Raw genomic sequence first — 15099 nt, forward strand, 5'->3', positions numbered from 1 at the left:
GCTATGCTTTACCAAATTCAATTACTTTTTCCTGCAGCTTTAACTCAATGATGACTTAAAAACCTAAGGTGAGATGTAATTGCTTTTCCCACAGCCAGTGTAATTTAAAGTTGTCTGAAACGGAGAAGAAAAACACTCCTTTAGGCTCTGAACTATCTGTAACCTTGTCCATTTGAAGTAAGACTGGCACTGACTGTAAGTTTCAGTAGATTTGGTATACTGATGCAAACCAAAGTAGCAATTTAAAGGTAAAAAAATCAACCAAAAATGAAAACAAAGTAAGGTTATTTTATTTCAGGGTACATTCCTTCCAAATACTGGCCAATCCTGGATCAATTTCTTTGATCTCTGCCGCTTAATGGTATATCTTAGAGACTGATCTGAAATACATGTTACAAAACATTAGTGAAAGCTCTGTAAAAGAACTTTCACTGTAATGCTCGGTTTTAAATGACAATTAATGGATGATGACAAAAATTGTTTCATAAGCATAAGCTGGTTCATTAATGAGGTTTCCCTATCATAGTCAATCATCCCACAGTATCTATTCTTTCAGAGATCTCCAATTAAAAGCTCTGTTTAAGGTAGGTGCAAATGCTGATCATGTGCGGTAAAAATCTGTAATCCTTATTCATATTGAGTGGCAGTGTGCTCCTTATATTTCAACAAGCTTATCTATATTAATTATATGGTAATCATACTCCAAAAAAGCAAAACTCCAGAGTTCTGGAGTCTAACAATATTTATCATTTTCCAGCTCATGGTTTACCTACCCTGCAATTCTTTGGCTGCATTCTTCACAAAGATATAGGGGAGGTGGCTTATCACCCAAAGCCACAGACAGGGATGGGTCAATGCACATCTGAAACATGGAGAAGGAAAAGGATTAACACCTCTGTTCATTGAAGCTTGCTGAAAAAGTTCAACATGTTAATGCTAGGAAGGACATAAAATGTAACACAGCTTTGATATGTGTTAAGAGAATTTAGTAATGAAAGAAAATAGCACATGGCATACAAGTTCTCAAATTATTTCTAACAAAGATAGGGATGTGAGAGCCTGTAAAAAATAGGACATATTGCAGTACCAATATGATTGCTTTCTGAAAGACAAGTACGTTTTGACATATACTCCCACCATATATTCTCTATACACTGCTACTTTTTTGTCCCCAAAGAGACAGCACATAGAGGATCCATTGTTTAGGACAAGGTAATGGAAAGGTCTAGATTTTTCTATCTCAAAAATGCCTCTTCCAGCAAAATCTAATTTTCAGTCATCACAGTTTTCAAGTATAGAGCACAACTGCAGTGACAGAACAAAGACTCACAGTTCCCTTGGCAACAGAGGTCCAGACTTTGTCTTGCATTAGCTTTTATCCTTTCACATATGTCAATTACAGAAAACAGTTACAGTTAACAGCCAGTTCCATACATATTTGTTCAAGTGTTTTGTATTACAAAGGAAACACTGAACAGTAGTATGCATATGCTGTATCTTAACCACTCTGATCACTCTTACTCCATTGGAGTACAAGACTTTATAAATAAAGACAAATACATTTTGAATGTTTCTCATCTTTGTTAACGAAGTCAACTGTTTAGGACACAACAGGCTGCATTTTTCTAAGTGATGACTGATCAAAATTGGTTCTGTCAAAATTAGGTTAACAGATCACTCAAAAATATTCAGGTACTTAATCTGCAAAGCTTGAAACTGTACTTTTTTAATATTTTGCTCTACTGTGTTATTAGCCTGGAACTAGTGACCACTACAACACGAAGGAACACCTTTCAGCATTTTTCCTGTGAGAGAGGAATCATTGAGAATGACTGGAGTGGGCAAGAAGGGTGTCCTTTGCAGGACTTTCAAGATAAGTGCCATCATTATGTCCTATCACACCCTGTGGAAAAGGCTCACTGCAGAATTCTCTGACTAAAGAAATTATATTAGTATGCAAATAAATGCCAGGAAAACTAGTTGCACCTACATATTTAAATAGATACAAATTAATTAACCAGTACACCTAACTGCAGTATGTTCTGGACTTGGGCTGCTGTTCTTGCCTCTGCTATCAAATTGTTCTGTGAGCCTGGTCAAAGCTTTTTCATTTTTACTATGCCTGTAAACAGAAAAGATACAATTTACCTTCTTCAAACTCAAAGAGAGCTGCAGAAAAGGTAAGCAAAGCTTTGTTGCTATCTGCTTTAGGACACATTCCAAGTAGAGGATCATAACCAGAGTAGGTACATTGTATGAGCTCAATCAAGATACCAAGGTGAACATGTACCTACATAATTGAAATAATGTTTCCTGTATACAGTAATATTTGTGCTCATATTTATTTATTTTTATATATATATATATATATATGTGTGTGTGTGTGTGTGTGTGTGTGTGTTCAGGAAAACATTTACATGGATTAGCCAGGAGCCAGCTTAGAATTTTATAAACTACTCTACAACCATCACCATGTTTAATTTCAAGATTTGCCACAGTAGTTGCAGGAAAAACCTCATCTTGCTTTAGGCAGCCAAATAACATATTCACAAAGGTGTGGCCCCTTGGTGCCAACTGGCTTTGCTGCTCCTTTAGCACCTGCTTTTGGTCGCCTGCACACCACCACAGCACATGGCTGGGGTCGAAGTAAAACCTCCCCCTCCCCAGAGAGCTGGGTTTGGCCCCTAAAGTACCAGCAGTACCTTCACAGCGGGTTTGTTAATCGCATTATGGCATTCAATGTGCTGGCAATGAATAGGATTCCAGGCTGCAAAACCAAAACATGGCTGATTAATAAATGAGAAGAGATATTTACATTCTTTGTGTCTAGCGGTCTCAATTGAGAACAAGATCCTCTTGTACTAACTACTATACAAATATGAGTATGATACAAATAGCCATTCCTCAGGAAGCTTAATAATTACCATAAACAACCTTGAACATACAGGCCTCCTGACTTATTTACAATATAATTAAATGAACCATAGATTCAGCGAGAAAATGAAAAAAGTAAGACACAGACATTCCTGCTGCAGACTCTTCTTGATTTCACCAGCATCTTGAAATAATTAACTATCCTTCCACTCCAGGAGCAAGATGGTAGGAGTAGCTGAGTAAACTCAGTTACTTTCCCAGGCAAAATGAAAACACAGCTGAGACAAAGGAAAACTAGTCCAGTGTCAGAAGGAGACTTAGCTGTGTAATGACAAGAAGTAAAAAACAAAGGGATGCTCAAATGGCATAACTTGGATGCTCTACGAGATGCCCCCAGATCAAAACACCATGCAACTGCAGATAATACTCATCCCATTCTGGGATATATTAGCAAAATCTTACATATAAGGAAAAAAACCCCGTCTATCCAGTACTAGTAACAGTTCAAAAAGAATACTATCATGATTAGTTTACAGACCTGCTTGCATGGAAGAAGTGATGCAGAGCAGTACATGAAGAATTTATTTTTTTTCTAAGTAGTCAAGAAAATTTATCAACCCTTCAATGGAAGGCTTTAGAACAGATCAGACAAACTTCTACCGGGAACATTCAGGCTGCACTTGAGTTGATCTAGGGGTCTTCTAAGGTTTCTTCCAACCTTTCATTTTCATAATTTAAAATGTCACATTCTGGTCCAGAAATTTTAAAAGTGAACAAAACCTATGTCATATGACAGAGATTATTTGAAACAGGTTGAGACAGACAAGCAGGAAAAGGAATGAGGTGTTGCTGGACAACGTCTTCTCATGCCCCTGTAGCAGCACTATCCCATCAGTATCTCTGGGGAGTCTGGCAGACAGAGGACTTTATACCATGCACCTACTCCAGCTGCATTCCTGACTTTGTCCCCCATTTTCATCCTATAATCAACCTTGAGAATGTATCCATTATACTAACTGCACCTGACATCACATGACTTTTTTTGACAGTAACAGCCAGATAAGAAGTCTTAGCAACAGCAGCAGTGTTAGCAGCTGGCACAACAAAAGCAACCAAAGCAGTAATTGAAAGGAACACAAACCAGAACTGTTGGGAGGCCCAGGCAGCAGTTTCACAGACTATTTGTTACAAACACAATATTTATTTCTTCTCCTGTTCAGGTTTACTTGATTTTGTGAGTAAGATAACCTATTTACTCATATTTACTAGCTATGATCTGAGTTTTTATTTTTCATAACATCTTTTGAAAATGCAGATAAATGGATAATGCATATTGTTATGAAAGTACAACTTATCAAACAAAAAGAGTCATAATATATCACAGAACTGTAAAAACGTGACTTTAACACTCCTCATAATTTATTTATTTTGGCCTATGCAAAACCAGCTACACTGACCTGTGTACTGAAGTCCTCTGTACTCACTGATTGCCCCAGGGGGCTTTAAATTGGGCCAATAGTGAAATAACATTTGTACTGCTGGAGGTTTAACTTGAGATGGTCCATAGGCTATTACATACAGCAAATCCTAAGGAAAGACATGTACAAAATGTTTATTTTTGCAAGGTAACACACCGCAATTCAAGATGTTGTACTTCTGTTTAAAGATAGCTGAACACACAAAATTAACACATTTCATGCCCTAAGAAACTTCCTTTGTATGCTCTTAGAGACAGATTAGATGACCAACTTGAATGCTTCTGAGTTTGATCAGAGCATGCAACAGCAACTACTCATCCCACAGTGCACTAACTAATTCTATGTCTAGTCATGGAGCAAAGAGGTGAGATACAGATAAATAAACCAGATTCAGAGCAGATTCAGACAATAATATTCACAAATATTTCTTGTAAAAGTCCAGTCCCACAAGAACTGAGAAGCCTGCTCATTATTAAAATTTCCACTCATTGGAGCCACAACCACATAGTACTTGGGAAACAGAGCTCTGTTCTATAAAACATGGAACTGCCTCTGTAAACTAAAAATTAGAGGGACCTTCCTCTCCATAATCCAGAGGGAGGACTGGAAATAAAGATCATTTACAACTTCTTGGCATACAGACAGTTCAATTTTCAAGCCATCTGGTTTTTATTACTACCCAAGCACAGTCATTTCCACAAAGTATATATGATCATAAACTTACTTTCCATACTTCTTGCTTATATTTCATGAGACATTCCAATAATTGGCAATGATACACTGAGAGAGAAAAGACAGTATAGACTTAATATGGACAAGGAAACTCAGGTTACAGAAGTGAGGTAATCAGCTGATCGGCTTTGCTTTGTCCATCGAAAACTATATGCCTCATTCAAATATTTTTTATTTTAAAGGGCATGCTAAAGAATCAATGTCCTGAGAGTCTTCACAAAATATAAGAAACTGAATATTTATGTATATTTATATATATTTATATATATATTTATATAAGTAACTTCTCTGTGTCAAGAAATGCAGGAAGATGATTACCATGAGGGTACAGCTTTTTGCACAGCCATGGAGATCTTTTTCAAGCACATCTAGTTAAAAAACACCTGCTGATTCACTAAAACTTTGTCCCTCTGTCACAGTGTAAATGGGTATCTTGTCACTCATCTTGAAGCAGCAGTGGAAGTCACATGTAACAATATATTACTTCCACATATACAAAAGGCTATAGGAGCCACTCTGTATCAAACAAACACGAGAGCCAAGTGAACTACTTTACATGTCTGACTTCCCAAAAACCACAGGGCAACATTTTTCTCTGATGGTTTGAACACAGAAATCACAAAAAAACAAAGACAGAACATTCAATTAAAAAAACCTGACTTCTGCAAGCAGCTTTTAAAAATGGTGCTCTGCTTTTATTTACCTGTGTGAAGCAAGTTAGGATGATGTGACACTCCTCAGAGAATGCAGTGTGGGGTTCCTCCACACACACCCCATCTACCCATCCACATAAGACAGGAGATGGTTGACAGCTGATGATCATGCAATGTAACAGCTCACTGGGGTTCAATACTGTTTCAATTTGGCTATGTGATCCCAATGGTTTAATAGGGACTGCCTCACTTTTGTTTAGATATCATAATTACATTTAACTTCATTATAGTTCCATTAAGCCTGCAGCCAGCATTACCTGTCTTCTTTAGAAAAATAGTACCAGTTGTGAATTCAGTGATATTTGAATCATAGTATAAGACAGTTACTATGAATTTCTGTAGTCAAGGTAATGGTATTTCTCTCCAACACTGACATTATACATAGCAACATGTCAAACGTGATGTCAAACATGAATAGATCAGAGTCTCCAATCCTGGGCCAAATCCTATTTCTTCATCACGAAGAGATCTCTTATCTCCATAAGGATTATTTCCAGCATGATGTTCAGAAATCTCAGTTTTGACTACAACAAATCATTTTTCATCCTGTGCTGGGAAAAGACAGTTTTTTCCCATAATGAAAACTTTTCTAATTGTATTTGACAATACTTCCTGGCTGATAGTTTCAGAATGAATGATACCATGCTGCATGTTTACACATACCTGGGTTTGATGTGTACTGCATTGCAATCATCAGCATTGATGATGCAGACAGATTGACATGTGCTGGAACACCTTCTCGTTTTGAAGATCCCACTTAAAAGAAAGGAAAAAATAAATAAATTTCTATTGTAACAGGAAAATCAGAATCAGCATGTAACTGATTCCAATTCATGCAGATAAAATTCCTAAGGTGCCATGTCATGAAAACAAAACAGAAAAAAGTGGAAGAGAAAGATGCCTAGGTATTGATTCACAGACTGCACACCAGGTTTTCCAGATCAGTGTGACTCCATCCCTAAAACTGCATCAACCAGTTGCCTTCTCAGGCCCTCTCCTTCAGAACCCACAGATTGGATCAAAATAACATCGCTTGTACAGCCAAGTGCACCTAGGCCTTGGATTGTAGGAAGGGAAAGGAGGAACTGGAGGGGAAAACTGAAAGCCTGCTGTTGAGGCATGCTGAGGAAGGGCTGGGGCTGGTGATAGCTGCTGGTGCAGGGCACAGATTACTTCTCAGGGAGCATCTGCTAAGAGCTCAAGTTATAGCTGGAAACATCAGTCCCATGGTTATGTGAACTGTGCTGAGACAATGATGAACAGCAGCACTGACTATCTTTTACCTCAGTATCTTTTACCTCACACAGAAAGTGGCTGGAGTTCCTCCTGGTCTCCCATGAAGTGGTATTTTTATTACTATTAAATGGTATATATTTGGAAAAACCATGCAGAACTTTTACATGGCAACATGGCTTTGAAGGGAAGCTCCTACAAAGAGATGTCACAAGTATCTTTCCACCCTCACAGCACTTCCCAAGCCTGGCTGCCAGGACCCAAATACCAAGCATTTGGGATAGAAGCACAGAACTGTAGCTACCAGCTCAGTGAGCTGTTTTCATCCCTCCCATCTGGCTCTCCAACTGCTTAGACAATCTCTTGCATCCTCCCTTTTGGTCTGAATCTAAACTAAATGCTAAGGGAAGGAAAGGTTCTGCACTTGCCTTGCAAAGGAGCATATAATTCCCAACAGGGAAAGACAAGGAGACTAATTAAAAGAACACTCAAATAGAAATGAAGGAGAGAAGAGAAAATGGAGAATTTCTACCTTTCTGTTCTCCACATGACCCAACATTACTATGGATCTCTTCACTGCACTTCATTAATTTCTTTTTTTAATCTTATCCACACAAATAAGCGCCCCCAAATTATTACAGAAAGGTGTATTTTTATGGATTTAAATTGAAAAATACTTGGCAGCTCTAACTGGGCAATTAAATATAGCCATCAGCAAAAAAGTAGGACACAGTACTAGATTAGTAAATTTAAAAAGCAGCAGACTGGTTTCATACAGAAGTCTCACCAAAACCAATAGAGAAGAAAGCCAGCATGACAAATGCAAATGCAAGGATGCAATCTCTATCAAGGGCAGTTGGGGAACAGCATCTATTTAAGTAAACCAAGGATTCAACTCATCCAGTTATTCTGAGGTATAGTTCTACAGATCTGAGAAGAAACAGGACAAGTCACCACCCTCAGCTGTCCTTTAACAGATTACAGCACTGGGAAAAGAAGTTGTTTAATGCAAAATTCTGTTTTTAACACAGAGTACCTATTGCACACACGTATTAAATATATCTTAGCAATTTCAATTTGCACACTGTCATTAGATGTGTCAGAGTTAACAGAGAAAACCTCATTAGAATGTACTAAAAATGAATATTTTACATGGGAAAACTGAGGTCCAGAAGAGTTAGGGAACTTTTCCAAGATCATTGACTGGTCAAATCAGAAAATACAGGTGATAAATTTGCATTAAATTTTAATCTCAAAACACTGGACTATGCTTCTTTCAGCATCTTCTGCATGCTTAAATGGCATTACTCTTGATCTCTGTACAAAAGCTGTTCATGTTTTTCCACAGAGATCGGGAATATAGAAATAAGGAAGAGACATTCTCACAAAATCACAGCTGGTTGATGTTAAAAGGGACCTCTGGTGATCATCTTGGCCAATCCCTCTGCTCAAAGGCAACTAGAGCAGATATCCAGGGAAAACTGTGTTTTGAGCATCTGCTAGAATGGAGAATCTGCAACTGCTCTGGCAAACTGTTCCAGCGTTTGGTCACACAAAGTAAAAGGCTTGTTGGTTAAAACTGACCTAATATTGACCCTAATGATTCTCTCTGTGGAAAATGGTTACGTTTCTCATCACTGCTGAAGTCCTATCAAGCTTTTTGTCAGGAACATGGACAAGAATTCAGAACACACCTCAAGATCCACACTGTGCAGGGACTATGAGGTTAAGTAGTCATGTGACATCTTCATGGAGGGGAAGTAAAAAGAAAGAAGAGGGGAAAAAAAGGCAGGGACTATCAGATTCAGTCCTAACTGTTACTGGATAGGAGACATTACACACACAGTCATTTAGTATAGAACTTAGAGAGAAAGTGCCAAGAAGACAGAGAGGGAGAAAATCAGAAATTCACCACAACATCATCACATTGAGAAAAATCATACTCGTACATCCTGATCTATATCTATGCAAAAATTATGCATGTTGCTATTGCATTTATTATTTCAGGAGCAGTTTGTCCATTGATTCTGTATTCAAAAATCCCACTGCTGGCACTGGAAGTTCTAGGAGTCTGAAAACAGTGATTTTTTTTTAAATAAACATCACACTTCAAACAAAGGAAGAATTCACACCCAAACACAGTGTAATAAATAAATAAAAATGATAGAGCTATTTCCCTTTGAAAATAGTCACATGAAATTATTTTATGTATGTAAGGAGATTGATGTTCCATTACAATTCTATCACAGATCAAATTTTGACTCGTACAGTCTGATACCATTATGTGCCAAGACAGAACAATAACTAGAATGAGTTCTACTTACATATAGCCATAGGAAGAAAAGATGTGCTGAGATACTCTATAATATCCTTGTGCAGGAATGGAGGAAAGGTAGCTAATGTTGAAATCATTGTATAGGGTAAAGTACTCAAAATATCATCACTGAGAAAAGGAAGTAAGCATGTAGTAGTGTAAAAAATTGATTGGCCAAGATCTGTTGAATAAAATGAAAGAAATATAATATCATTACCATGAAAATGTAATTATGACTATGTACTTTCTTGTTTACAAAACTAAAAAAAATTAATTATATTTGAATTCCAGCTTTCCTCTCAAAGTAATTTGGGAAGATAATCACTGTAGACAAGTGAGTTCACCCTCAATTTTTAAGTCCCTCCTAAATGGAGGGAAACAGCTGCTGAACACTACACCAAAGAATCTGAAGAGAATATGAAAGCTACAGCCTATAAAATAATCAGTTAAAATCAGTGTTGATATTAATCATATGGTGATTAACATATGATGGCTTGAATTTAAGCAGAGGTGTTACTCTAATCAGAATTTCAAATGCACATTGTATTGAAGGCCAGATTTTACAAAAAGCATTCTAGTCTTTATCAGTCATATTAAAATAAGAACTTTATCTTAATTACTTTCAAGAGTTCTGCTAAGTATCTCACATATATTGACTACAGGAAGTGTCACTGTATTTTTCAAACCACACATGATTAAACTACAGATCTTGATTATCAAGGAAACCATTGAGGCTAAAAGTGGCCAGAGCTTAAAAGGATAGGAATATTTATCAAGATTTTCTATACTTATTTCAATAAATCATAATGTAACTCTTTGGAAAGGATACTTAATAATTGTGCAACATTTTAAGATCCAAAAGGAAGGCATAGTTTATTGTGTATCTGGGCACTGTGGAATAATCTTTATACTCTCTCCCAAATGAGAAAGTGAGCTGGTGCCCATAACCCTCTGACAAAGGTTACAGCACTCAGTGAAGCCTGAGCATGAACCTGTACGATGATCCAAAGACATCAGAAGGCCTTCCTCCTGCATTTGTTAACTATTCCCCTGCCTTAAGTACATCACACACAGGCTTTCAGTCTCATCTATACAACTGGTGTGATTTAAAACTGTCTCTGTAAAGCACAGAGAGATCTGTAGCTGTAAACATCCTGGGTCATAGCAAAAATTAAAATTGGCAGCCCATTTCAGTGATTCTGGTCAGCCTTCTATGCAAGAGTCTAACGAGACCCTCAGTGCAATACATATTCACCAGCTAAATACACTCTTTTACAGCCTGAGCAGGCCAAAGCTCAGGATTGCCTTGCACAGCAGTTGTACTTACCCAAACAACATGGACTGTTCTGATAAAAAAATATATATTTCTTTTAATCAATTACTAAGCTGAGGAAGAAATAAATAACAAGTTCTTTGCAAAATTTGATTCGGCACACACAAAACCATACAAAACAGCAAGTCCCAAGCATGAGTCAATCAAATTATTCCTGGCACATGTTTATCTAAAATGTTCTTAAAAACATGCAAGACATTTCACTCCTTCTCCTGTCAATTCATCCTAATGCTTAATCATCTTTATCATATAAAAATCTTTTTCATTAAAAAAATTTCCATTGCTGCTATATAAGTGTATAACTTCTTATCCAGATCAACTATAACGAATAGATTGGTTTCATTTATTTCTCCTCACAGCAACCTTTACATATTTTCATACCATAATCACATCTCTCTTCCATTTTTTCTCTAAGCTAGATAAACCAATTTTTTTTTCTGGTTTTCTCTCACTGCTCAAATCATTCTTGTTTTTTTTTCCTGGACTCTTCACAAATAGTACATGTTTTTCTTGAAGCTAGATGGACAAATCTGAAAATTTTACTCCAGCTGAGGCTTTACTAAGGCTGTTGGAATAATAAACATAATGTTTTGGGTGTCTCATACATAAAAAAAAAGTTTACACATTGGTAGAATAATATTTATATATTAGTGACTTATGGTCTTCTCTGATCTACTGTTAACACCCAGAGGTCTCTGCAGTACAGCTTCCAAGGTGGTATTACCTCTATTTCCTTTAATTTCTCTCTTAAGCATAGTATTTTACATTTCTCCTGTGGAGAGGCTTCAAAACAGAATGCAACTTGCCACAATTACTTGAATCACATATCTTTCACACAAAGCACATGCTAGCAATCATCTTGATAACATCTGTAAATCCAAAGTCTATCAGTTAAGCAAAAAATTAAAAATATTTAGTAAAAATTAAAATATTTAGTAATACTAGACCCAGCACAGAGTCCTGTAAGATTTCCCACTGGTCTACCCTTCCAGCTGCCAAGCCACTGGTAATTACTCCTAAAGTGTTTTCCTTACTCAAGTGGGGATCATGTCCCTATTAGAATGTAAAATAACACAGGATCAAAAATGTGACTAGGGGCAGAAAAATCACACAAGGTGAGCCACTGTGTTGCCATAAAAAAAATTATTTTTGCTCAACGTTATTTACAGGTCTCCACTGATTATTAATCATCACCATGTTATCTATTTAGGAAAAGATTTTTTGATCATTAACTCCACCATTTCTAAGAATTTAAGTTACGTCAGCAATCTGTATCTCACTACAGGCTCTGCTTTTGCAAGATCATACCATTCATTTCCTAGTGCAGCAGTCTTGGATTCAAACACGCTGCTGCCAGCTCAAAGGCAATTCAGCACTTAACAGAAACAACTTTCCTCCTAAAGAATTTCAGCAGCGTTACCAGATAGAAAAGCATCTTCCCATACTGACCTATGTAAGTATTACATCATGATACCACAGTGGAAATTAATATTGGCTAATACATGGGGAGAATACTGGGCTACTGCATCCCAGTAGGGAAAGGCTAAAAGATTAACAAACCAAACAGATGCAGAGCAGAACTGGAGGAAAACAATACAAACACAACACAGTCACAAACCCACCTTGCAGCTACTTTAAAACATAAGACAATATTGGTTTTCTCTCAGTCAGACAGAGATGCTCCTATCTTTTTGACACAGGAGTATTTTAAAGCCATCTCAAAGCACAATTACTGTGATTTTTTCTTCAGTTAAATATATACTATATTCTGTGTAGAGATGGACCTTCACCAGAACACTCAATCTGTGTATTTCTTATAGGCCAGATACACATTTGCAAGCTCTTTGTGCATTTTTAAGAGACCCACCCCAAAAAGACAGACTGAAGTTATCCCAGCAGATTCAAGTTAAAAATCTGGGTGTTTTTACACTCATCTGTGTAATTTTTGTTACATACAATTGTATTTTAGTTACATACCACCAGCACATTAAAAATCAGACAACCTCAGAATTCAAACCCAAATCCACATTTAGCAAAAAACATCCTTTATTTGAGAAAGTCAAACAGAACACTTGGATATAAATGCATCCCAGGAGATTTGAAATCCAGATCCAGGTCAGTTTAGGCCCATCTCTTCTACTGGATATATGCATCACTCATGGATTCACAGCACTGGAATCATTCAAGGGCCTGCTTACCATGTTGCCCATGTTGTAGCAAGGGAACTAGATCCAGTAGTGTCACCAGTGTCACGTAAAGTCCTTGATAGTCCAAAGATGGGTAGTCTGATAACTGAGCATCACGACTTTGCTGGCCACGTTCAGATGGAGCATCTCGCAGGACGCTGTAAAGGAGGGAGCGAGTAACAGTAGGGTTGATGGAACTGACCTGTGGTCTTAGAGATGGGGTGAGTGGGAATGGCACAGGAAAAAGACACATGGTCATGGGCACTGTCAAATTGGAGGCATCTTGATTCTCCTTCTTCCCTGTGCGGGACAAAATGCTGTTGGGGGGACAAAGAAAAAAAAGAGACAACAAAGACACAAAGAACAGCACATTACATTGAAATGACACTATAAAACAAATAATAAAAGACCAGATACATCCCACATAAGATGCAATCACTACCAAAACCAGCATGTCTACAAATCTAGCAACCATTTACTTCCATGCTTCAAGATAAGAGAATTAAAAATTGACATCTAGGAAAATTTCATTGCATCTCATGTGTTATCTGGTTCATAAGGAGCAAAAATATAAAAATGCATGTTTCAGTGCCCTACCCATGTTTCACAGTTAAGAAAAATTCTAAGAATTAAAAGTGTTTAGCTGTGTCAAAATAGGCTGGTATTTTGCTCTGAGATTCTGAGGATTTTGAGAGATTTATTTTCCCCCCTATAATCTTTTGAGCCAACTGACTGAAAACATGCAAAATATAGGTGTGGCACTTGCAGAAACATGTTTTAGCAAAGAATAAACATGTGTGTTTGTTAAGATAGTCTTAAAAATCACATGTTTATTGCATTAAAATAATGTCTGTATGTATTTTATGATACTGTTTCATGACCACTCACTCAGTATCATTTGAGATAATGAAGTTTAAACAGGCACATGGATTTAGAAATAATATAATATTTCTAAAATGTTAACTAAACTACGTTTGGAAAAGTCATAAAATAATATATAGTAGATGGTCTTTAGCATATGTTTGTGAGCTAATGATAATGGTTGTTTATGTGTGTTTTTAATTTTGCCCATGTTTAGGGAGGAAACATTTTGCTTTATGAATACAAACACTCCTTGGGTAAATAGTTATCTTCAAAAATCTAAGTGCTAAGCAAGCAAGACCAATTATGTAACTGCAGATCAGACAGTATGTTACCATACACTCCTGCTGTTACTTACGTTATTATTCAACATAACTCACTATAAACTAAAGGAGAGATAATTTCAAAAAATAGAAATAATTTAGTGGGAATCAAAATAGAGGCTATACGTCAACCAGCTTTTTATGTAGTTTTAAAAATGTTGCAAACATGATTGTAAACATGGTAATCTAATTTATTTAAAAAATAAACCCCACTATTTTAAATAGAAATAAATTCTCGCTTAAGCAGTGTTATATTTTAGTTATCAAGCAGTTATAGGGTTAGTTCATAATCTCCATATGTGCCTATAAAATATAATACACCTTTTAAAAATATTAACGCACACACAATGCTTTTTTTTTTTTTTCCCTTTTTAAAGCACCTTTTTGCACCTCTCAGTCATTGGGATTTCCAAAAGCAGTTGCCATTGGTTTAACTCTGTTCCCACAGTCAGTGTTAAACTTATAAAAGACAAGCCAATAGCACTAAGATTTCCACTGACTCATGTAGAGCAGAATTATATCAAGAGAGGGCACTTCTGGAAACCTCTCTTTAACAGTACAGAAATTCCTACCATATAATCACCTCAGCAAATCTTACCCCCAAGTCAATTCAGCAATTTACATAAGTAAGCCAAATTCTTGCTAAGGTGCTTATAAGAGAAGGTGTCATTCATTTGCCATATATAAAAAACACTTTTACAAAAACAATTATTTGCCAAGTGGCTACTATCACATGGCTACTTGGCTACTATTACATCACCCTTGCAGTCAGAGATGGCAGACAGTCTGTCTTACAAAAATACTTTTTTTTCCTTTTTTTTTATTGTGCCTCACATATTTGGCAGATGATTTTGGTTTCTGTTACCCAATGTCCAGTAAAAGAAACATGATCACTGTCACAGTTTTATCAGAACATCACCTAAGATCTAGTATGGCTTTAAAAATTAATTATCAGAGTGCTGATTCCTTCTAATTTGCTTGATGTTCATTTGCCATATTTTACAGCTTATGTTTAGAGATGTGAAGGTACTACACTGTATTCCTTTCTTGTC

At 36.6% G+C, this 15099-nt stretch overlaps 1 protein-coding gene across 3 annotated transcripts in view; it reads right to left on the minus strand.

Annotated features, from left to right (window-relative positions):
- Positions 1–15099, minus strand: part of UNC79 (unc-79 homolog, NALCN channel complex subunit) — a 106244-nt gene that overhangs the window by 82076 nt on the left and 9069 nt on the right. For 2 of the 3 annotated variants that reach the window (XM_053979214.1, XM_053979213.1), the window contains exons 3-9: positions 12876–13180; positions 9355–9525; positions 6461–6553; positions 5077–5132; positions 4332–4461; positions 2703–2767; positions 774–862 (exon numbers count right to left, since the gene is read on the minus strand). In XM_053979214.1, the coding sequence (XP_053835189.1) occupies positions 774–862; positions 2703–2767; positions 4332–4461; positions 5077–5132; positions 6461–6553; positions 9355–9525; positions 12876–13180 (909 nt within the window). Of the gene's footprint in view, positions 1–773; positions 863–2702; positions 2768–4331; positions 4462–5076; positions 5133–6460; positions 6554–9354; positions 9526–12875; positions 13181–15099 lie in introns of those variants that run through there. The other variant, XM_053979215.1, reaches the window with a different exon arrangement.

This window comes from Vidua macroura, chromosome 6 (genome assembly GCF_024509145.1).
Source record: "Vidua macroura isolate BioBank_ID:100142 chromosome 6, ASM2450914v1, whole genome shotgun sequence".
NCBI lineage: Eukaryota > Metazoa > Chordata > Aves > Passeriformes > Viduidae > Vidua > Vidua macroura.